The 24612-nt window shown below is 47.4% G+C and overlaps 1 protein-coding gene across 1 annotated transcript in view; it reads right to left on the bottom strand.

Annotated features, from left to right (window-relative positions):
• The window catches only part of MNT (MAX network transcriptional repressor), a 45184-nt gene that overhangs the window by 12261 nt on the left and 8311 nt on the right, over positions 1–24612 (bottom strand). The window contains exons 2-4 of the mRNA XM_054084865.1: positions 16152–16725; positions 13248–13289; positions 12450–12561 (exon numbers count right to left, since the gene is read on the bottom strand). Of these exons, the coding sequence (XP_053940840.1) occupies positions 12450–12561; positions 13248–13289; positions 16152–16725 (728 nt within the window). The remainder of the gene's footprint in view (positions 1–12449; positions 12562–13247; positions 13290–16151; positions 16726–24612) is intronic.

The raw sequence follows: 24612 nt of genomic DNA, 5'->3' as shown, positions 1-24612 counted from the left end.
AGCAGTGAGTGTGCAGACCAGCAAAGGTGATAGCACCCACCAGAATATGTCTGCAAAGGACCTGCTCCTGCACCACAGACCTCTGGGATCCAAGCTCCTGCTGATGCCAAGAAGCCCTTCAAGTCTGCAGAAAGCAGCATTAGGCAGGATCAGGCCACTGGCAGAGGTAACAGTGGTACCTCTCCTGCTTGTGTGTGTGAAACCCTGGCTGGTTGCCACGGGAACCAAAGCCATGGTTTCCATGGTAACTGCTTCATTAAGCTGGCTCTTGGAGATGAAATCCTGCAGTGGTGCCGGATGTGCTAGCCTAGTACCACTGATGGGAAAACATAGGTCACAGCACAGCAGTACCACCCCAGCTACCACTGCCGCCACAGCACTGCTACCATGCTGCTCTCCCAGGACAGGAGCGGCTCTCCCACTCACATCACCCACGTGCAGCTACACGCAGACACTCTGTACTACAGCAGTTTCTCCATGCGTTTTCCCAAACACCTTTGCTCAGAATAGGATTACAGTCTTGCTTTCCCCATATACAACATAAAATAATGACGGCCTCAGCCCAAAGCTCTGAGATGTTAACACCAACTGATCAGCATGAGGGAAATGTGGGGAGGGGTACTGCAGTGACCAGCGCTCAGCAGATGGTAAGAAGTGACAGCTTGTGTATTGAGGAACAGAACAAGGACTTTTGGCTACCACTGTCTGTGCACCAGTTTCTTTGAAGCTCTCAAGGCTAACACTTTACATGAGCACCAAAATAAAACAGAACTTGCAAGGTGAAGCTGAGGCCATCCCATACCCCTTGCAGGACTGATCACAGCACCCTGCAGCGAGCTGATCCAAACCCAGACACTGCTGCTGCCCTGCGGATCCCTCAGAGGAAAGAAGACAATCTGCAGCGTGGCGTGAGCCCCGGTGCAGGTCTGCCTGTGTCTCACAGCCCCAGCGGGTCATTTGCCAGCAGCCTCGTGACCCAGCTCTGCCACGCACTTAACCTCCGGACTAGGAAGGCAGCCAATGAGCACCATTGTATTCTGGGAGGTGACTTCACGCTCAGACACACACAGCCAGCACGACGACTTCAGGGAATGAGCAAGGCGTCTGCTGAAGAGGCCGTGCTGGCTCTTCTGCAGGGACAAGGGAAGCCTGCTGGGCAGGGGCTCCTCATCATGGCGTCTATGTGCACCCACCACTACTCAATCAGGCTGCCAGGGCAGAGATGAATATCTGGATAGAAATACTTCACAGAACGTGAAATCTGCCCGGAGCAGAGAAATCATGGGAAAATGAGAACGTGCATTGTTATTTACAATTATTATTTGCACACTGTTGGCACTTAAGACTCCCAATTAAAATAAAGACATTTGGCCATAATCTCTGGAACAAAAATACAGCTGAAACACGGCTACTGGCACTGGCCTTGCAGATCTAATAGGACCCAGCCTCCCGAAGCACTGCTCTCGGACAAAGTACAAACAGTTACTACAGCAGAGGGTAGGAAGAATCCAAACCAGGAAGGTAAAGAATTAAAAAAAGCAGCAAATGACTGGAACATACAGTACAGAAACCAGGAAAAGGCTCAGCCATGTCCAGGGCCAGTGACCAAGACCATGCTGGCTTCTACCAGCTTAGCAGATCTGGTTTATTCCTCGGTATCACTTCTAAGGCTACAGGAAATCCAATATTAATACAAAAAGTATTATTTGTAATGACTGGGTGTTAAGTTTGGTTGTGTGTTTTCTCTTTTTTGTATTTGTTTTTTTTTATAATCTCTGTTGTTCAGGAAATAAATGAGACATTTTCAGTGATGCTAATAGATTCTGTATGTCCAAAATATTCCAAACCAACTACTCCATTTTGTTTTGGAAATCTCTCTCTGGTATAGGTGTTAATAATTTTCTGCAAGCAAAAAATAAAGTGTGCTGCACTTCAAGAGTGATTATTATTAACGACATGACTGCTGGGTGTGAGACTCGCACAGGCAGCCGTTCTGGAGGGCAACAAGCAGTTACATACTAGAGCTACAGTCACACCTCCTGCTGCTAGAGATGAGGAAGAGATTCATGTGGAAACACATTATCTCTACATCTCCATGCTGCAGTGTTCTTGTGGTTTTCTTGGAAGCATCTCACAGCGGCTGTTGAGGAAGATAAAGCAGAGTTATGGATGGATCCCAGGTACAGCGCTCCCTTTGTTTATATTCCTACAAATCTGGCTCAGTCAATGGGCACGACACACTACCTGGGCTTTGGGTGGTTGCCCAGGGCAGCAGAGAGGTGAGGGCTTCGCCTGGGAGAGGAGCACATGTCCCAAAGCAGTCCTGGCAGATGATGGTGGTCCCAACAGCCAGGAGCTCTGAGAGATGCACTCTCCCTAGCAGAGAAGGACCACCACCCCAGCAGTGCTCAAGTTGGATGAAGTCCTAGTGATTCAAAGAAGGATGCTGTTCCTCCCACAGCACCTCTCCTCCCTGTTTCTCCATCCTTGTAAGGAGGCGAGTGCCAGTTACAAACCAACGGCTCCACCTACGTCCCACAGAGCAGATCTGGGTCATCAGAGGATTTCTCTTGACCTGCCTCAATTATTGTTATGGTCACGGTGGGAGCAGGAGAATGTAAAAGTCAGTTGTTAAATACAAACTCACTCCCATGCCTGTGCAATGCTATGAATCAAAGCCATGCACAGCAGTAAAAATCTCTGCCTCTACACTAAAGGGCCAAGGGCTGCCAAGCGCTGTCTGGTGTGGCAGCTGTGATGCCCACCCTGCCTGTACAGTGCTGGCACTCGGACTCCCTGCAGCTGCTCAGGAAGGTGGTTCCAGGGCTGAAGCTCTTCTGCACGGTACTGCACATCCCACTGGGCTGAGGGGTTGCCTGAAAGTAGGTAAAACCCCACGGAATTCTTAAATATGGAGCAACAGGAAGGTGCCAGCTCCAAGTCATGACACGCACTACTCCTGAAGTGCAGAATACAGCAAGAATCAACCGGCCTGCTGCATACCCACCCGACCTGCACAACACTAACATCGCTGAAGAACGTCTGCAGAATGACATCAGTCTTCTTTCAGAGACATTTTCCTCTCAAAGATCTTGGCCTTCTGAGAAAAGGAGTAAAATAAAAGTTATTCTACCTAACACGCAGGAAAACACACACTTGCCCTCAGGGAGCCACTTCCCGTTCTCCTGAAATATAACTACAGCAAAAGATCGAGTGTCTGCCCAACAGATGGCACTCAATCTGCACCTACCTTGTACAGGGCAGCAGGTCACCTGCCATCCTCCTTCCTCTTTCTGCCAACTATCAGTTTCAAAGGTCTAATTCTCCCTAAATGGTGTCTCAAATTTACCTGAGCAGCCTCACTGTTCAGATCAAGATGGATCTCAGCAAGACAGGACCACAGTCCCTACCTGACACTCCCAGGACCAGGCTGTGGACTGTGTTGTCTCCTACAGGTGCACCACTGGCTGTTCCTGAGTGAACAGCATGACACCAAAAGGGATTCACGAAAACAGTAAGACCTCCACAGTGAAACAGAAATTCTAAACTAAACTTGATACAGTATTTTAACTCATAATGATGTAAAAAGTGAGCAAGACAGATAAAAGAAGAAGTTGGAAAAAAAAAAAAATAACCCATTTTTTCTGGCTTGTTTATTCAATGGATGTGTTACCATCCTGTGCAGGAGGAGCTTCACTGTTCCACCAGGTCAGGCAGCTTCCCATGGCCAGCGTGGGTCCACTCAAAGGGAGCTCTGTAGAGCACAGATTGAAGCCTGTGCCCCTTTGGCACATGCAACGATTGTTGTTGACTTGCAACTATTTGTTTGTAATCTTTATCGGTTGGTTACACTGTAATTTTAAAGAGGATCAACACGCACCTTTGTGACTGCTATGAAGAACAGGAATCCAAACTACCCTCATGACATCTGTCATGGGGCCCCTGACACTGTCAGACAGAAAAAACCACAGAACAAACCAAACAGTGATGATGTCAGTGGGGTATTTTGTTCAGTTTGGGGGGTTGCCTTCTTTTAAAGGTGGTTGACTTCTTCAATATTACATCTAAAATAAAGCCTGTACAATCAAGCTGTAATTATCACTGCTTTCACCACATCACGTGTGCTCTCTTCTCTCCCGTGCCTGCTCCCCAACATCATGCAAGAGCCAGTGCAAGCAGCAGCACCCAAACAGCTCCAACACAACTATCATTTCGAAACTCTGTGCTGTGCTCCACTTACAGGTTGTTTTGGTTTTTACAGCTTTCAGTGCTTCTTTAAACTACTACTTAAATGACAGCAGTATGACAGATGTAGATTCTTTAACAATTAAAAGACAGGTAAAGGTTTATAATTCTGTTTACCCTTTCCAATTTCTTGCCTATGAGTCACGAGGGAGACACTTAAAAAAAAATCACCATCCCTTTTGGCAAAAGGTGAGCTCCCACTCACTCAATGAGGTTCAAGAACTGGCAATTTTAAACACACTATTGCATGACATGTTTTAGAGCCACTTCTGCAAATAAAACCCCACTGACAGCTTTCTGGATGGAGCCTCCCTTCAGGTAGATGATGCTGCAGCCGGGGAGGGATGGCAGAAGATTTGATATCAGACATCCGCAGCTCCCTGGGACCCCACATTGGTTTTGGTGGATGTGCCAGCCCGAGTACCAAGCTCTCTGATTCAAGATGGAAATCCCACGTTTCTTCTACTTAATGACCATGCAAGTCATCCAAAGGGAAAATAATGTCAGTGCTACCACATGCTAAGCACAGTCCCAAGCTAAATGCTGGAAGCTATTAAAACATGCCTGATAGTGGAATGCCTGGCTGGCTGTCTCAGATCGGCACACAGAGTGCCAAGGGACTGGCAGCTCCCTGAGCTTCTCTGGTCGAGCACCCACCTTCTACATTGATGTAGCCCAATGTTGTGCCTCTGAAGCTAAAATCAACCCTTCAAGAATGCCATCAAGGACAGGAACCAGATCCTGTACTTGCTGCACACGAACAGCACCCACTGAGTCCAGTGGAAGATCAGCCCTACATCCTAATTCTTACCTGTTTCACAGTTTTAAACAGGTTCCAACTTGCTTTACTTTACTAAATACAATTTTTTAAAGGCCTTATATCTCATGTGTTTCAGAAATCTACAGATGACACCACATTGCATGACTACAGCCTGTTGCTGCTGCAAGCCTTTACTATTGGCAACAAAATTTGGGCTAATTAGACAAGATAGAATCAATTGATCAGGTCAGGTAAACAACACAAAGCAGCACCACTTGGCACGTGAGAGCTGTTCACATGAAGGAGGCACTGGAAGTATCAATGGACCCAGTTCTTACCAGGCAGGTTTCACAGAAGACAAGTATATTCTCCTAGTAGCTGGCACAGAATAAAAAACCCAACAGTTACAGCCATACTTTTCAAGGCGGGAAACTTAACTGGATTCAGCACAGTTTGGCTTATGCATTTTGATCAATAATCCAGCCACTGCAATGCCTGAATGTAAATGAGCTCTGTTCTTTATACAAGACCAAATGCTAACTCAGATGCGTGGGGTGTGTCTGTCTGTGGCACAGCATCTCCTGACACCAGGAACTGGCACATTTGCAGTGTCCCCCTCTACCTGTGTAACACCTAAACCCCAACTTCAGCATTACCATGGGACTTAAAAATCCATTAGTCTTGTTCTGCTCCTCCACACAAGACAGGGATGAATCACTGTGTTCAGGCATTGACAAAACGATCAATAAAATAAAACTAAAATAAAAGAAAAAGGGATGCTGTGGTTATTAACAGGAAAATTTAAAAGATGCAAAACCAGTATCTGCTCTGTTCACATGTCCACAATTAAAAAGGACAGCACAAAGGCTTATTTACATGCACTACTGAGGCATCCTTGGATGGTACTTTGTATACATTCTGCCCTTAAGGGAGTCAATTCCGTCATTTATTGTTGGCATAGATGGAAAACTGCACCACTTTTAGGTGCACAGCATGTTCCTCCAGGCACTTCAAAACGCCAAAAGAGTACAAGTGAGGACAAACAATACAAACGTCTCCTATAAACAATTAGCATTACTGATGAACACAGGTAAATGGGTTCACAATGGATTTCTGCTCCCAGCAAGAGGTCGGGAATCAGCTTTGTAATTTATTGTTTGTCTCACATGGCATGCTGTGTTCTCAGTGTAGTCAGGGGACTTGAGAATGTGCCACAGGGGCAGGAAAGGTGGCAGATAGTGCAGGACGCCAACAGCAGCAACAAAGGGGAAGTGACACAAGGGAAGTCGAAATAATCAAGACGCCGATGGTGAAAAACTAAACCAGACTCATTCATGGAGCTACAGTGACTGATGTTGACGCATCCTCTGCTGCAGGATGCTGGGGTTTTGTTTATGAAGGGATGAAGCCCATTCTCCCACCTAGGAGAACTGCTTCTCCCTTAATATCTAACTCAAACCTGCACCCATGGTTTGAGTTTCCTGAACTCCTATTTTTCTTTCCAACTGATCCAAGACCTATGAACGTTTTGCTCTGCTTTAAATTCAGCCTAAACTAGTTACACATTTGACAAAGGGAAATCCCATCGGCCTGGGCAGCAGTGACCAAGCGGCAGGTCGGCTCAGGCCAGAGCACGGAGTGTGAAGGCAGTTCAGCTGAGGAAGCAGCATGTGTAATCAGATGAGGAAACTGGGCACAGTTCCCTCAAACCGAATAATGCAGTAATTTACTTGGGTTTCTAAAGAGACGTCAATTAGCGTAAGCCCAGTACACCGCGAGTTTTTTTTAGAATGAACATTTTTTTTTTTAGCTCCTGAGAAAGGCAATGGAGCACGGAAACTGTAAGATGCTGCCTGAATTCCCCGTAAGGAGCCAAGATAGAGCTGAGCGCGGCTCCTGCTCCAGCCTTGGAAGGCGAAGATTTCCACCACAAAGATGGAGACTATTTTACTTTGGTAAAACACTTCCCCAGCTAGCTGGTCTACAGTTCAATGACAGCAAGTGTCTGCAGCCTGTTGACACAAGCAGTCTTGCAAGTTTTAAATGGGTTTGCCACTCATTTATATGTTTCCCTAAGTGCACACACATGGGTTTGCCACTCATTTATATGTTTCCCTAAGTGCACACAACCAGGAAAAGCAAAAGATTGGTTTGCAATAAGAATTCCTCTAGGTAATTCCTGGTGATTTTCAGCTGGTGTTAGTTGGTGGCTCTGCTCCAGTACCCCGGGATGCAGGGTACAACACCAACCCTCGCTGCTGGGGCGGAGAGAAATTCTAGCCTTCCTGAAGCAATACGTGATCTGTAATAAGACTAATTTGTCCTAAACTCATCACAGCTATTTTCTATCCCTAACACTACAAGCAGCAAGGAGGAGTGGCAAATGGCTTCTATGAATTTTTTAAGCAAAGTTGATCTCTTGAACAGAGAAAATGTTCCTTGGAAGGCCCAACAGGCCCAACGTCCTTCAACACAGAACACCGCTCAGCACTTCTGCAAGTGCCTCAACAGCGCACACAGTAGTCTAGACAGCAGTGGTGCCCTGCTTTGCAAACTTCAGAGGATTTCACTCTCTGCCTTTGCAGGCCCTGGGAAGCTCAGCTTTGTCTGGTGTTTTCTAAGCATGTTATTATTTAGTCAGCATTTAACCCTGATTATTGTGGGGAAACCAGCAAACAAGCAGGCCAGCCAGCAGTAGCATCGGAAATCTGCCTGGCTCTGGCTGTGCCTCATCTCGGTTGCCCTAACCCTAACCCTGCCTCATCTCGGCTGCCCTGATGTCACCTGGTGAACAAACTGCCTGGACCTTGTCCTATGCTAAATATGCAACAGAAAACAACCCCTGAAATGGGAAGGTGTTCAGACACCACAGTGACAGCCGCAGCTGGAACACACAGAAGAGAAAATGGTTTTGCTTAAGGGTGTCAATTAGCTTCCAACTAAGATGATTACATTTCCTAGGGGGCAAGAAATCCTTCAAAGAGAATCAAATCAAAACACCCAGCTGCACAGATATTCTGACTACGAACTGTGCCCACTGTCTTCTGTGCAGGGCTCCGCTCCCTCAACACCCCAGCAGCACCTTTGCCAGCACCAGGGAAGCACAGTACAACTCCCTTTGGCAGTGTGGCTCTCCTGGAAGAGGATGGGCTTCTCTGGTGAGCAGACAGGCTTGACCTGCCTGCTCTCTGCTTTTGTGGCAGGTGCTGGCCTGCCCCAGCCAAGGGACAGAGCTCTGCTCCCTCAAACCAAACATTATTTTCTTCCTACTGCATTTTTTTCCACATCACTTCATGCATCTTGAAAACTCTGCGGAGGCCTCCAGCATTTTCACTCATGTTTTTTAGGGAGGAACGCAAAGAACGAAGGGTGAGGTACGCTACATAACAAAAGTGCTGCGTCACAGGCTCTGCCGCTCGAGACTAGAGCCCACTCCACTGCCATGACCTGCAGGGACAACTGCCTCAGCCAAAAGCCACAGACCAACAGCCTACACCACCTGAACTGAATCACCATTTAAAAGGATTATTAACTTCCATCCGCATTCAGCCTAACTTCCTTTGTGCAACAGTGTGTTTAATTGCAGAGATTCTAATTTACTGCTGCAGAGCTCAAGCCCAACTCCAAGAATAAATTAATATGACAGGTCCATGGGAAGTTCAGAATTTAACTTTCTGACTTATCTGATTTGATGCAGATACAAGTATTTAAATCCAGCCAAGGAAACAAACAGCCTGTTTCTAAGAAGTTCCAGCTGGAATGGGGAAAAAAGATTCTGCAGGAAGAGCAGCTGCAACCATTAGTGCACCATCATACTCCTTGCGAGCACAGACCATGAGCGAAGCAGAGCTGCAGGGCTGGCACGCTGCACTCCTGCTCTTCAAGACTCATCTGTGTTTGGGCTTTTGTTCTTTTTTTTCCCCCTTTAGTGAAAAAACTACTTTGGTACATTGAGAATAAGAGGTTTTACTTTTAAATCTCCTTTGTACAATTCCTCTGTGAGCACCAAGCCTGCCGAGTGAAAAGCATCAAGTCTGGTGTGAGATTCCCTGCCAAGGCAGCAACTTTTCTTTTGTTTTCTTCTTGTAAAGACTGAGTCTGTGCTCCTGTCTGCAGATAAGGCTGGGACTGATCCCACCCTGCCTGAGTTTGGAAGAGGTGGCCAAGCCCAGCCCACAGTCCCACCCATGCTCTCTGCAACCCTTGGGGAAAGGCAAACATAATCCGCAGTAGCTGACCCCACACTGATGCACGTTATTTTTCTTGCGACAGATCAAAGCTAAATTCAAACTGATTAAAAAAAAATAAAAAAATACTCAACTCTGAAAATTCAAATCAGCTTTCTAATAATCTGTTTCTTTTAGATGAATAAATAGAGGGCTCGAACGTTTAATGCAACTGCATCCTGTGATTCAGGCACAGACCCATGGCAAAGCCGCTGCCAAGGAAAACACTCAGCTTTTGGGATACTCCCTGCTGCTTGCAAACGCGAGGGAGCCACCGCCAGAGAGGCTCTGGCTGCCGTAAGAGACGAGAAGGTGAGGCACACAAGCCACAAATGCAGCACCAGAGAGAAGGTTACACAAGCAGCATGGCCATGCCGTGTCCCCTGTCTGTGGGGCCAGTGCTAGGTCTGGCACAGCCACCCCGGGAGGGCAGTCCTGCCACACCAGGGCTGGCGCTCACCATGCTGGCACACGCACTCCTGGCCAGAGCGGAGGGCAGGCAGCTGGGACAAATCCGAGGTCACTGTGACCTTTGCTGCAGGTTGGCTGACCAGCCCAGCACTGTCCCACTGACTGACAGCCCCATCCCAGCGCTCCAGCCACCGCTGGGTCACCTCGGGTGGCATTCCAGGCAGGGGAGCTGAGGCTGTGCCCGAAGCCATTAGCCTTGGGGCGTTACTGGGGTTCTGCTCCCACACACAGCTCCTGCATCCCACCTGCATACTGGCTGCCTGACCCCGTCTTCCTTCCCACCCAGCACAGTGCCAGGATCCCACCATACCACAGGGCCGTGTGTCTACCCCAAAACCAGCTTCATCACCCCTAAGGCCACCTGCAAGCAGGAAGCCAGTGAAGACAACATTTGGACAAGAGAGTTCAATTCTCTGCACTAAAACTGGTGGAAGAAGCGGAGGGCTGCTCCCTGCGAGCTCCCAAAGCCAGTCCAGAGGGGATGCTGACAACAGGGGCAGATTTTGAGACACTGGCACCTGCACTGCACACCCGAGAGAAGTCACCCCCAGCAGTTCCTCCCCCAAGTCACAATGTCTATGGTACACAGAGGCAGTGCAGTGGGTAAACTGGAGCTGTGCACATACAGCCACCCTTGGTGGTGACGGACCCCCAACACCAGGATGGCAATAGCGCAACATTAACAGCCAGAACGTCTGCATTTTCACTTCACTGAATGGTTAAAAACACTGCAATTGCACCACCAAAGACCCCTTCAGCCCCAGATGGTGGGCACACAGCATAGCACAGGCACACCAGAGTTGTCAAGTCGACAGACCTGATCCCAACCATTGCAACTCCCAGAATGAATCCACACTGGGAAAAGCAATTCAAACATGTAAAATGAAATGGACTCTTCGTGGCAGAAACTTAGAGGAAACAAAATGCAGTTCTGAATCTGTTAATACCTTCTGGACCATCACAAAAGTAGTTTACACTTTGTAAGACGATGTGACAGGAGTTTAATTCCTAGCTAATTATGGAGATGTCGGTACACGTGCCTGTAGGTAGCACAAAACCACACCACATCCAAGCCCCAAAGCATTTCACAAGGAATCCAGAGAAGAGAGCGAGGAAGCATCACCCATTCTTACTGACATCCTCAAAGAGAATTTTAAGCCATCTTCCAAAAGCATAGAACAAAAATGCTGCCAGTGATGGCCGAGTCCACTCATGGTTAAGTCTGCACCTGCGTCAAAATTCATAGCACATCAGCTACCACACACCAGAAACAGCTCCGTTCATAACATCGTGACTCCAAAATCAACTCCTGAATGCAAGAGCAGGCGATCAGGTCACTCCATTTCCCTTACTGCTAATGAAGCTCATTTCTCCCAATGCCAGCCTGCCAGAAATCAAAAGAAAGGCTCAGATCTTTCCTCATGTCCATCACACTGCAACACAACCACTACTCCAAACTTGACCTTTCTGAGCAACACAGATTGTTTTCTTTTGTTTGCCATCCTTCAGTGGCAATTTGCCCCAGCTAAAGGCTGTGCAAGGGAAGTTGCTGGTGACAACTAAGAAGGGCGGAGCCGATCTAATTCTGAAAGGCAAGGAGTAATCACTGACTGTCCAAAGTAAAGTTGATGTAATCAGTCAATGTCCTGTACTTCTGAACACAGGAATAAAATGGCATTTCAGAAAGACTGAGGAAAACGGGAAGAAAGCGAGGAAAAACCATGATGCTTTACTGTGGAAAGGCCCATAGTGAACAGTCCTCAGCACCCTTTATTCCATCCCAAATGTATGAGGTCTATTCGCTTTCTTCTTTTGCACCATAAATTTAGCAATTCTTCCATTTTCCAGCTGAACTTTCACCACATTACAAGCTATTGATTTTGCAGTCACAGAGGACATCTACAAGAACTTCTTTTGTGCTACCATGAACCACTCTTACAAATATTAAATATGGAAAACATGCAGGAAAAGAACAAATCGATGCAAAAATGGACAAAACTGACGACAGTGTCAAATATGAGATAAGTAACAAGCAAAGACTTAATCCACCCAACCTGCAAACACCACAAGTGTATTTTATCTTTACTTTCTCACAGGCTCATTCTTGGTGCCTCATCTACCTAGAGCTTCACCCTGCAACTCCAAATTGCAAGCTTTCCCTGCCTCTAAGCAAATAACCTGTCCCAATGTTGGCACCTTAACAAAACTTTCAGACATTCAAAACCTTCATAGAAGTCTGTCTGTTTTGGTTAAGCAAACAGAAAACGTCCCCGTAAGATATAGATTAAAATTCATCTTAGTCCAGAAAGGAGCAGATTAAGTTTATACAGCCTGGGTATCCCTCTTTCAGATCATCTGAACTATCTATTTGTTAAGATGCAAGCCACCTTTAGTTCCTCACCACCACTGGTATGGGTGATTTGTGGTTAACTAGGAACTTAAACACTGCATGAAATAAGTGTTTCTAGAAGATCCAAATGTTCTCCTCATGGCAAGGGAGTTGGAACTGGATGATCTTTAAGGTCCCTTCCAACCCAAAACATTCTACGATTCTGGAAATCTGGAGTTTAGAACTGACTATGCTTGCACAGGGGGAGAAGGAGGAACAGGAGGCTTTCTTTCCTCTTTTTCCTCTGTGCTACAGGAAGCAGACAAGTAATTTGGTTTAAGCAGACAGCACTTATCTCTGGTTTCAGTAGACAAAGCGCTATACAATGACAGCTGAGTCACCCGAATGCTGCACGTACCTGGATGTATCGCAAGGCACTCCTTAGGACACTGAGGTTTGAGGTCTTCTTGTCATCTACATTGGGGATGTTGCGTTTTAATGTCTCAAAGCACTCTTTCAAATGTGCACGTCTAAAGAAAACACAGGTGGCTTGTCAGCTTGAGGGAGCACACACCAGAAATCAATTTAGCAGAGGGCTAGAGCTTAATTGGGGCCTTAATCCAGCAAAGCACTCACACATGTGCATAGTAGTCACGCAGGCTACCCGCATGCTTGCAGCCAAATGAGCCCCACCTAGCAGAGAGACCACGGGGTTGCGTGCCTGGGCTCCAGGATTTCTTAGGAAACTGCTGTGCAATCTTAAATGGAATCTCTCATCTCCCTGTGCCGGTTTTTCCACTTTTACTGTATTTCTGATTTAACTTTTATAGTTACAGGAACTGTTCTTTATTCTGTACTCACCCCGCACACCGGCCTCTGACCTCAGCTCCTTTATTACTTTAAATTGAAAGAGAAGTTACACCGCTATGCACGTGGGGATTTACTTTGCAGGATCTGGGCTTTGCAGGGTTACACCATTAAGTAAAACATATCAAGAAGCAAGAGATACAGAATTGAACTATAAACAAGCAAGGCAATACTGCAAGATTCATTAAAAGTCACTAAGAATTTTGTTCATGTTATTTGTTAAAAAAACAAACAAACAAAACCCCACCAAAGCCAAACAAATATTGACAGAATATAGGCCAGAAAAAAAAAAAAAAAAAAGGAAACGGAATTACAATACAAAACCCCAAACCCCTGGCTTTCTACGCACCTGTTCTTCTCCAATTTATTATGTACTTCCCTGGTCCCAACCCTGTAACCCAAACAGAACACAGATAAACTCAGTGTCAGGTATAAAACTACTGCCATTCAACCTGTACTTTAAACAGTGCGTGTGGCAAGGATATACAGGTAAATACTAAAAAGCAATAGAGGTGTTCAGATATCACTGATTAAATATTAGCTGCATATGTATTTCTACCTATAATGTATCACAACAAAATCTGTACTTCATACGCATATTAGATAGGATAAGCATTACGCATGTACCGCACACAAGATACAAACAGGTATAACGTGTGTGTATACACAGAAACAGCTCCTACCAACAGCAGGGAAGGACACAAAGGAGGAATTCCATGTATTTACACAATACTAGATAGCCCAGATTCTGACCCATTTCTGATCTACGCCTATGCTCCAGTGGGGTAAACTTCTGCCATTTCAAATTGAAGTGTACAGGACTTGGCAGATGCACTTCAAACCGCTTTAGGCTTTTACTGTGCCTGAAATAACACAGCTGAGCATAAATACAGAATGGAGTAATCCAGAAGTCCCCCAGTCACTGCTAAAGGAAGAACCGGGTTGAGCTTCTACACCTTGTGGTTCTGGTCTGTCCCCACCATCAGAATCACAGGAATACTTTTAGGAAAAGCCAAACAAACTCATAGTATCTTAGTTTTTCAGCTACAGTGGTGATAAAGTGCATTAGACACATAGTGATTTCAAATACCTTCATACGCTATGAGGAGTAATTATTTGCCTTGGGCTGAAAATACACTGACATCAAGGTGAGCATTTCAGGAGGTACCTTGATATTTCATAAATATTCGGGTATTTAAAAACAAATATCTGCCAGTCTTTTCCCAGGAAACATTAACAAGCTGAAGAAGACATCTTTTCTGTGCTTACATCTAAAGGAGCGATTCTGGGGAGCAAGGAGTGGTAAAAATGCTCCAATTGTGGCACAGGCACAGCAGTGATGCCACATTTTGCAGTGGGGCAATGACCCTTCCAGCTCCCTGGAAGCAAAGCTTGGTGGGACAGCACAAGAGTGATTTTGCTGGAGCAGCCACAGCCACCCCAGTGCCTGCTGCCCAGAGAGCAGCTCTCCCCACAGCCCTCACTGTGAACCCCGAGGCCATAGAAACCCCTGTAAGTTCATCTGAACCCCACAGACACATCAGTGACAGGTTTGCTTGATTAAAGCACAAATACATATATCATTTTCTGCAGCTGTGCGTTTTCCAGACAAGCTCTGGAGATCACAATCTATTTTAGACGAATTACACTGGCATTTTACAAAGGCCACAATCTTTCTGAATTCTTACCTACATTAGTTCCACTGTTTCCCTACATATATTTTGGGATCTCTACATCCCAAAAGACACTACAAATCCTCTTTTTGTTCTCTAAACCTCACACCTATTCCTGCTCCCACAGGATTATACTAACACTACCGCTCCTTGGAAGCTGCCCACCAGGAAGGTCAGCACCAATTCACGGGCCTGGGCTCAGGCTTCTCTCAATATTGGGTTACAGCGGTTCTGCATTACAGCTCAGAGCAAACACTGTAAGGACCAGAGGACCTGGGGAAAAGGAAGCGAACTGCCACGTCCTGACCTTCTGAGACATTTAAAATACTGAGTTTCACAGATGAGAGAGCAAAAGGTAAGACCAAATTTTGATCTGGCCAAAACATTTCTCCTGAATGGGTCACCACCCTGGAAAAGACTGCATTTTGTCCATCTCATTGGCTGGCACTTGTCAAGCTGGCTGGACCAGAGCAACCAGCGAGGCCTCCAGCTCCGCTAGGTCTGTCTCAGCACAGCAGCCTGAGCCACACTGAAGCAGGACAAGACTGCACAGCAAGAGGGGGACTCCAGCTGGTGTTCCATCTGGCAGCACCTCCTCTGAACGCCTGACAAGACCCTTCCTGCCCTGGAACCAGGGGTACATTTGCTTTATTGTGAACAGGCAGGACAGAGAGAGTGATGTTTTGCTCAGCCTCCCCAGGATTAGAGCCTCATTTTAAGCACCACTGAGAAGAGTCAGCTGCCAGCAGCAGGCAGTGGGGAGAACAGTCAGAGGTCTAGACAAGATGGCCCAGGAGGAAGGACTGAAAAGATCTAGATCATTTATCCTGCAGGAAGGAAAACTGAGCAGCCAAGGGAAACACGTAAAAGCTTGCTGAAAAGAAGGGAATGATTTGTTCTCCTAGTCCACAAGAAATAATACCAGACTACATATTAGGATACTGTGGTCTGGAAATGACCACCTAAGGAGAATACAGCTTCTACAGCTACAGTCTTTAATTCAAGTCAGACAAACACTAACCTGGAGAAACATGAGAGTCACAAGTCCTGACCAAGGGTGAGGACAGATTAAAGAGCCTTCAGCCCCTTCCAGCTGAAGTTCTGAATAAGCAGGAGACCCTTTGCACTTACAGTGCTAAGAAGCTGAAATAGCTAAGGTGATCTCTCTGTCCTGGAAAATAAAACCTCCCAGATCACTTCCCAGATTTCAAAAAAGTTCCTGCAAGCAGCACTGCTGCACAACTTCCCTGACCAGTATAAGCAGAGATCTTTTGCCAAACATAACACCAGATGCCACCAAAGACCAGACAGGCAGTGCTGGGACTTGCTTCCTATTACAGTTCTGGCTTGGAAAAAAATTCTTGTACATAATCCTACAGTTTGTAGTCCGACAGGAAATAAAACCCATCAAGCTAAGAAACCTTGCTATCAAATAAACAGATATCCAAAAATCCCCGGATCTTGGCATTTCTGATCCGACAACTCTTTGCAAAAGCAGTAGCTGCTCCAGGTCAACGCAGCTTTCAGTATCACTTTTGTCTGTTCCCTCTCAGAAGACTCCATATACAAGGTGCACTCACCCTCCAGGTCTCTTCTTCTGCTCATTTGGTTTCATATCTTCTGCTGGCGCCAGCTTCAGAGCCCCAAGCTGTGGAGGTGCTCCTGGGTGCTGCAGGGGCTGGTTAGGCTGGGGTTGGATGGGCTGCTGGACCACATGGTGCTGAGAAATGGCCAGGACCGGCGCTGCATAATGCTGCAGCTTGGGGCTGCCAGATGGCGGTGTAGAAGCTTTCCCATCTGGCAGAAGTGGGCCTGGTGGCCTCTGGATGACTGGCGCAACCAAAGATGCTTCCTTAGTGACACTGGGAGTGCTTATGAGGGGCTGGTGGCGTTGCACAAGCGGTGGGGATAGGGTGGTCTGGGCTGTTTGCTGGGGAGGGCTGGTGACAACAGGGATGGGAATGACTGAAATGGGGGCTGCCAGGGGCGGGGGTGGTGGGGGCACCGAGGCTGGAGGGGAGATGGGCACCAGCAGTTCGCTCTGGGGCTCCTCCAGGGGAATGGCACTGTTTGTCCGCGGCACACTGGCCTTGCCGGTGGACTTCTGTTCCTGCTCCCTCTCCAGGCAGAGCTTCTCATGCTTCTCATTTTCCTCTGAAAGAGAAACACAGACAGTGATTAATGGAGCGAGCTTCTCTGACCTTCCTCATCCACAGACCTGTAACCAGGCTAGTGACCAACTGCCTGCACTGCTGTGAGGGAAGGGGAGATGGTGGGGGGCGACATAGGGCGCACAGCACGTCCTGAGCCTAAGGCAGGGCCTGTGCCCCTAGAGATCCATCACAGGTCTCAGCCATGCTGCACCTTTCACACATTGTCCTTTCATTCCAGCATCGACTCTTTCAATATAAAATACATGCTGCTCTCACATTCAGCCCTTGAGACTCTGCTGCTGAAGTGACTCCTGACTCCGCCGCCATTTGCAGCAACAGCGACATCTCTGGGGACACCACGATCACAGCAGCAGATGAAAAGAAATGCACCAGCAGACCAACCTTCTTCTGCCTCGTCCCATCACCATGTGGAGAGAAACAGCCTGACCTAGCCGCTGCTCACTCCCAAGGTCCAAACACATAAATCACAAAGCTTTTCTGCCAAGGAAGAAGATTATTGAGCTGAACAAGATTAATGGACCCTTGAGAGCAGTGGCAGTAGAGGCTGGGAGCTTGTGCCTGCTCCTTGGAGGGATCTGGAGGAAGTGCTAGATTATTCTGCAGGGACAGACTTGGCACCCCAAGCAATGCCGACTTCTACAACACCTTCCCCAAGCTCTCCCTTGCCTATGTCCACATGTAAACACATCACTGTGCCCTACTGTACAGCAGGAGAAATCAATCCACAACAAAACACTTCCAGTTCTTCCTTTTCTGTTTTTAAACTGGCACAGAGTTATTGAGCATTTTATAAGAAGTCTGCCCTGATGCTGTGACAGCACCAAGGCCAACACCGCTGTTCACTTCCAGTGAGGAAATGACAAGCCTGGAGAACAGCCTCAACTACAGCATCCCATGAAAATACCATGCATTTCAAGATTGCCTCCTAAACTAGAGCCTGTGTGTGGGAGACAGAGAATCCCTGTGAGCCTGGTGCCTGTCCACTGCTACCAGTGCTGACCCAGGACACTCAACAGCCAAAAGACAAACGGCAGCTGCAGGACAGGCTCCTTAGGTTAAAACACCTTGTATTTTATACTACCCATTGTAAACCTGAGCTCAATGGACGTTACACTGATACAAACCCACCACGGCACTTCTCTGCTGCTGTAGATTTTATTCAAGCTCTTAAACTTGGCTTTGATGTGCAAACGTTCCTATGTTTTCACAACACCAGACAAAGTAAATGAAACCCATGTGGCCCAACTAGCAAAATAAACCTCATTAAATGTGATCCAGGTCTCTGGCTTTAACTGTGTGAACGTGGCACAGTGAAATTTATTTATACAAGTCCTGTGGCGCCAGTGGCCCCAGCATCTTGACGTCTCGCAGCCTTAATCAAATCTCTCCAAACCTGCTGTCCATGAAGCTTAGCAGATCCCATTGCTGAATGCCTCCAAGGAATCGCAACAAGAAATGCTGCACCAACAGCATGCTTGGAGTTACAACTTCTTCCCAATAGCATAGAAATATTTGGAAAACAAACCCTTTCTTCAACAAGCAAGGGATCAGACACATGAGGCACGTGTTCTCGTACCTGTGTTCTACTACAGAGTGGCCAGGATCAGGTAATACAGAGGAAGCTCTAAGAAACATCCCAAAAGAGCCTGCACACAGCAGAAGCTTGGGCTTGGCTGGAATACTGAAGACTGAGTGTGTACACAGGAAATCTGACAGAAATGCACATATACTGTAACCTGGAATTACCAGGTTATGCTCAACACCCCCACCCCCGATCATCTTCAAGTAGCAGCTATATTAAATACAAGTGAACCAGTAGAAAAGACCCTCTGTGAGGTGACCTCTCCAGCCACAGAGCTGCCCAGCCCTCCCCAGCACCCAAGGGGCCCTGCCACTGCTTGGGTGCTTTCTCACCCAGCTTTTCATTTTGAGGTGTGCAGTGCAATACCAACAGAGAGTAACAAAAGGGAAAAAAGCTTTTACTCAGCATTCTGAATGACCTTTGGTACACGTGACCACAGAGTACCACTGCCCCTGATTCACAGGCAATGTGATTTCCTGAAGCTCCATGCAGCCCCGGATTTCTACAGCATATATCATTATTTCACAAAATCACAGAATGGTTTGGGTTGGAAGGGAACTTAAAGCCCATCCAGTTCCAACACCATGCCATGGGCAGGGACACCTCTCACCGGATCAGGTTGCTCAAAGTCCATCCAACTTGGCCTTGAACACCTCCAGGGAGGGAACATCCAGACTTCTCTGTGCCAGTGCCTCACCAACCTCACAGGAAAAATTATCTTCTTAAGATCTCATCTCAATCTCCCATCTTTCAGCTTAAAACTGTTCCCCCTCATCCTGTCTCTGCACTCCCAGATCAAGAGGCCCTCTCCAGCTTTCCTGGAGCCCCTTTCAGTACTGGAAGCCGCTCTAAGGTCTCCCCGCAGCCTTGTCTTCTCCAGGCTGAACAACTTCAACTCTCTCAGCTTATCCTTGGATGGGAGGTGATCCAGCCCTTGGATCATCTTTGCAGCCTCCTCTGGAGTTGCTCTAACAGATCCATGTCCTTCCTGTGCTGAGGACTCCAGAACTGAACACAGGGTTCCAGGTGAAGTCTCACTTCATTAAAGCAGTTTGACCCAACGCTGCTTGCCTGAACAGCTCTGTCCAGAGCCACCCCAGGCCTACAGCAGGGGATCCAAGACCCGATGGAGAGAAGCACCCAAAGAGACACAGCATGAGTTTCAAGGAGGGCAGCCCAGCCCCTTACAAACCTTAGCAGCCCCAGCTCATCACCCAGCCGCAGCAACAGCCGGAATACACATGCCTCATGAGACCAGGAATTGCATCAAGCGCCCAGATGACAGAGTAAATTCTGCCCAGCACCCACACAGGAAGAAAGCAACACCTGCATTGAGCTCCAATGCCAGGGCCGTACCTCCAGGCTCCAGCCCTGGGAAGACGCCACTGAAATCCAGTTACCTGGAAGGATCTCACATCTAGAGTGCTTTTCCAGTGGTTGCCCTAGACTCAAACAAAAATTCTAATTCAACTGCTCGTAGCACCAATTAGGTAAGTGATCCGATTGACTCTAAAACGTGAGGTTGTCTAAGCAGAAGCTCAGAGTCTGAATGCACTATTTCTCTATATTTTCTAAAAACATTTCAGGGCAATTATCAACATTTCTTTAAAGGAAGAAGAAAAGTGGGGCAGGATGGCAAACCCCCCAGCAGGAATACCCAAATGGAAACAATATAAATTTTAGCTACCCATGATTTCACACCGGTTCCATCAAACAACACCGATAACTAATAAGTAAAAGCCCTTTGTCTGCAGTTTTTTTGCTCCACTTTGCTGCTTGGTTTGCAGCCAGAGCCAACGTGCTGGCCTTGGCACTGGCCGCAGGAGGAAATTCAACCCTGGTGACCTGCTGACTCATGGTGTTTCCTACATGCGCACCTGGCCGCGCAGCCAGCGCTGGGGCACCACAGGTAGCTGGGTGAGCGTCCCGGGTGCCAGCCCCTGCCGGATAGAAACCTGCACAAATTTCAGTCAGATACAAAACCACACCGTGCTGGGCAGGAATGCAGCAGCAGAGAAGTTGATTAATGGAAGCTCCTAGCACTGCACAAGGTCTGATGGGGAGAGCAGGACCTGATCATGCTGAATTCACTCCCACACTGGCTGCTGGCGGTGACGCTGCAGCAGCAGAGGAGAGGATCTAGAAAGGAGACCTGCTGCTAAAGTCTGTGCTAACGACAATGCTTTCTAGTGCAGCGGTGGAATTCCTAGGTGTAATTTTCATTTGTCGGGGAAGCCAAGAGACCAGGGAAGTGAGGTTACAAGCGTGTAACACCGATCAGAAATATTTATGTAAATGCCTCTGTGAAGCAGGTGCAGCCCCGGGGCTGCTGACAGGCTGCCAGCATGGCCTTTGGTGCTGCAAATCTTGAGCTCCCTGCAGCTAAAGAGTTCATTTCAGGGATAGATTTTTTTAGCCCAAATCTGACACCAGTGAGGCACTGTCTCCTGTGTCTGACTTGTCCACAGGCAAAAAGGAACCACATTGCTGACCCCACTGCCAGGGAGAGGAGTGCAGGGTCACTAAGCCTCCTCTTCACAACACATGCACCGCTTCAGGACAGAAACACTCCCACCAAGCTACAAAGATCTCTGTCTCCTGCTCAATTTGTACTCACACCTTGCGAACAAACTAAAGACAGGCTTTATAAAGGCCTACAAGAGTTCTTTGTTTTCCCATATAACTTTGCCCACTTTCCTTGACGGATCCAGATGAAGCCAGTGTCTGGTAACCAGTGCACAGTGTGCTTGGAGGCACACATGGCTCATTCTTCCACGTGGAGGGTAGTTGGTACATCAGGTTCTGCAAGCTCACTGTGCAGGAAGCACGCAAGGCTCAGGGCTTTTTCCTGGGCTCTGAGTGACAGCTGGATCGCAGGTGCACACTAAAACTGTGTAATTTCCACTCTTGGCCCTCCTATCAAAGACACTGAGAACTGAACAAACCCAGGGAATGAACCAGCCCTGCAAAACCTCCTGGGGTCTGAACCACTGCCAAGGTGTGAGGACAAGTAACCCCAGCCTGCCCTCACAATACTGCCTGCCAACTGGCCCACATGACAAGAGACAAGGATCTCAGCCTCCTGACTGAGACACCAAGGCCATATACTGCAAAAGAGGACGACAGCAGAGCCAGCAGCAACAGGATAGAACAGCAAATCCTGTCCTCCTGAACAGGAGGACACAGGAACAGGGTCAGCGCTCCTGACTAGCAGATGCTGCTATTTTAGGTCCCTGATGGTCCAGGAATACACAGTGCCAGGTTCTCTTAAACTTTGTTACCTAATAATCTGCTAGGTTTAAATTTATCTCCTCCCTTTTGCCTGTCCTGGAAACACCCACCCCTCTGTAAGAGCAGGCACTGCCAGCACAGGGAGCAGCCGGACAGGCAGAACCACATGTGACTCCTGGGCCAGCACAGCTCAGCCATGGCCAGGGTACGGCATGGAGCCTCCTGTCAAAGTGCTGCTGTGGGAGCACTGCACGAGTGTGCCTGGAAGGAACTTCAATACTTTTTAATACTCCTATTTTGTACCAGAGACACTATCAGTACTCAATTTATCAGCAGCACACACCTTCGCCAAATCAAGCATCTCAGCTGTACGTATGCTCAAACATCCCTCCCCAACAAACAGAGAATATTACTAAACTCCATGAACTGTCAGGCACTGGCAGTTCCACAGTGGAACTTTCTGAATAGTCTGAAGTGTTTCTCTGAATCATTCAATGTTTCTGTGAGCTTTTACTGCGCACGTGAATTGCTACAGAACCAGAGAAGGTTCTGCAGCAGCACCACCCACAGGAGTCACTTGTGGTCCGTACCAGGAAAGTTCTGGGGACAGACAGCAACTCCAGAGGTTTTGCATCCCCAAGGCTGGCCCGGCCACACTCAGGAAGGGGACTGCCACGCTGAGAGGAAGGGCAGGCTAGAGCCTGAAGGTTGGTTTCTGTTTCTGCAGCTCCTAGACTCAGCAGAGGAGAACCAGGAAATGGGAGATAAGAACAGAGTCAGCAGTACTGGAAACCAGTTATGCTCAGCCTGAGCCAAACTGACTGAGTCATAACCCAGGCTGCTGACACAAGAGGCCAAGCCAGCAAACAGCTGCCAGCATTTGCCAGCACCTGGAGTACAGAGACTCCTTTAAAACTGTGACTTCTGCCTCCAAGTCCGGGCGAATTTTAGTTGATGGCAGCACCACACAAGCCCAATATTTCTCTCCCATCTTTGCTAAAATCACAGTTCAGTGCCTTCACACAGAGCCTCTCCACTGGTGATACGGCAGCCCTGAGACATAGCACTTCTCCCTGGAATCCTGTGGGCTCCCTGCTGTGCCCTCACTGGCGAGACCCCAGGGAAGAGCCATCTACAAGGCACTCAAACACTCTTAAGCGCGACCACTCCCTGCTGCTGCTCATCTAGATGCTGTGTTCACAGGTCAGCCTGCTAACAACATGTCCCGTTTGCCTTCTATCAACACAGACTGGGCCACAAACATTGCATTCTTACAGAGAGACTAAGCTGTATTTTAAAAGCATGCTCTTCACAAAGGATATTGAAATGCCTCATGATTAGGAGTTCAAAGTTTGTGACAGACTCCACAAAAGTGAGAACTATGCTACCCCTACTGGGATTTCAGTTTCCGAGTTTGAGAGACCTGATGCTCTCTGCCGGGCTCTCCTCACCATGCCAGCATACCACACACTCTTCACACCTCATCCACAGATAATGTCATCATTCACTATTAACAACAAAAATACTCAAATCTCCGTTTTGTCAAGCAGAGGATGACATATTTATGTCATATCTGTAAAAGCAAAGAAAAATCAGCCTTCACATAAACAATCCCTCCTTAGCACCAACAAATACAGAGCATTAGTGGTTTCTGTGTGATGGGCTTATCTGTAACTCTTAGAAATCAAAGTAAACTCTTAGAAACCAAAATAAATTCCAAAAACGAGATGATCCTCTTGCCTGATAAATTCTAGGCAGCAGACATGATTTATTCCTTCTTTATGGAGACCGATGGCTTACAAGGAAGTAAGTATTACCCTTCAACAAAACCACCATGGTTTTGTAGTTCATCTCCTAAACCCCAATGAAGAATCAACCATAACCAAATAATACCCGGCAGATGTTTCTCAAAGCAACAGCTTCTCAAATCTCTATGGATAATTTACACTGTGCTTTAGTTTGCTATCCCAGTGCTCAACTGAAACCCTGCACCGGCTCCAGATAGTCATTTTAGCTGCATTTTAGTTACAACTAACTCATAGCGGACAGAAGAAAGAAACAAAGGGCCTGGATTTAGCAGTACTATAAAGGAAAAGAAAACAGATCAAGACTGCTAAGAAAATAAGATCATTGTGGACAGCCTGGCATATATACAGAGCATTCCAGTGCCTTCCAGAGCACATTCTCTGCTGCAGCACAGCAGCTTGCCAGGCTGGACCTATGTGAACTCCTGTTGTACCATTCCATGGAGTTCAGGGTAACGTACAGAAAAGCACTGGCTCAGACAGGTGTTTGATCCATTGCCTGAGGAACTCATCTGAGCAGACAACCGGCAAAGCTGTTTCCATTTGAAAAATTGAAATGCTTTTCCATTGGGCATCAGCATTTTTAAGAAATGAAGACAGAGTAATGCAGTCTGATAGGCAGATATTAGCAAGTTGAACAACTGCCGTGTCACAGTTCCGAGCAAACAAGGCATTGAGGAGAGGCAGGACCCAACCTCACTGCCTGCAATGCATAGGACGAAACCACAGTCTCCCCTTCTTGCCCTGGACAGCATGACACCCTGCAGTCCGCAGAAACACAGCCAAGAACCATATTGACTGGTCAGAAAAGAATGGTAAACATGAGTTGACTTAAACCCCGTTATAAAGGAAACAGAAAGCCCAGGTACTTGACGTGCCTGCAGAAGAGACCCTGAGACCTCACCTCTCCCACTGCTTGCAAGCAGCTCTTTGACCCTCAGCATGCAAGTGGCCTGCAAACTTTTTTAAGTCAGACCATGCACTGCCTGTATTTCACACATGCTAGAAACTGACGCAAAGACAGGTTGAATGACTTCATGTCATATGCTGAGTCAGGGCAAAACTGGATCTGTTGGTTAATTACCACCCTGTTCTGCAAGCGTATTTGTTCAACAGTAGTTCACATACCATTCCTCTATCCCCATGACAAAAATGACAGCCCACTGCTGCACCTCTATCCCAGGACTGTGCCAGGCATTATTTTCACTGGCTGCTCATATAAGTCAGCGCTCTTCTCAGGGAAGGGTAT

Source organism: Cuculus canorus, chromosome 20 (genome assembly GCF_017976375.1).
Source record: "Cuculus canorus isolate bCucCan1 chromosome 20, bCucCan1.pri, whole genome shotgun sequence".
Classification (NCBI taxonomy): Eukaryota; Metazoa; Chordata; class Aves; order Cuculiformes; family Cuculidae; genus Cuculus; species Cuculus canorus.
Note: the sequence above shows the minus strand (reverse complement) of the source record. Positions and strands in the feature narration are given on the sequence as shown.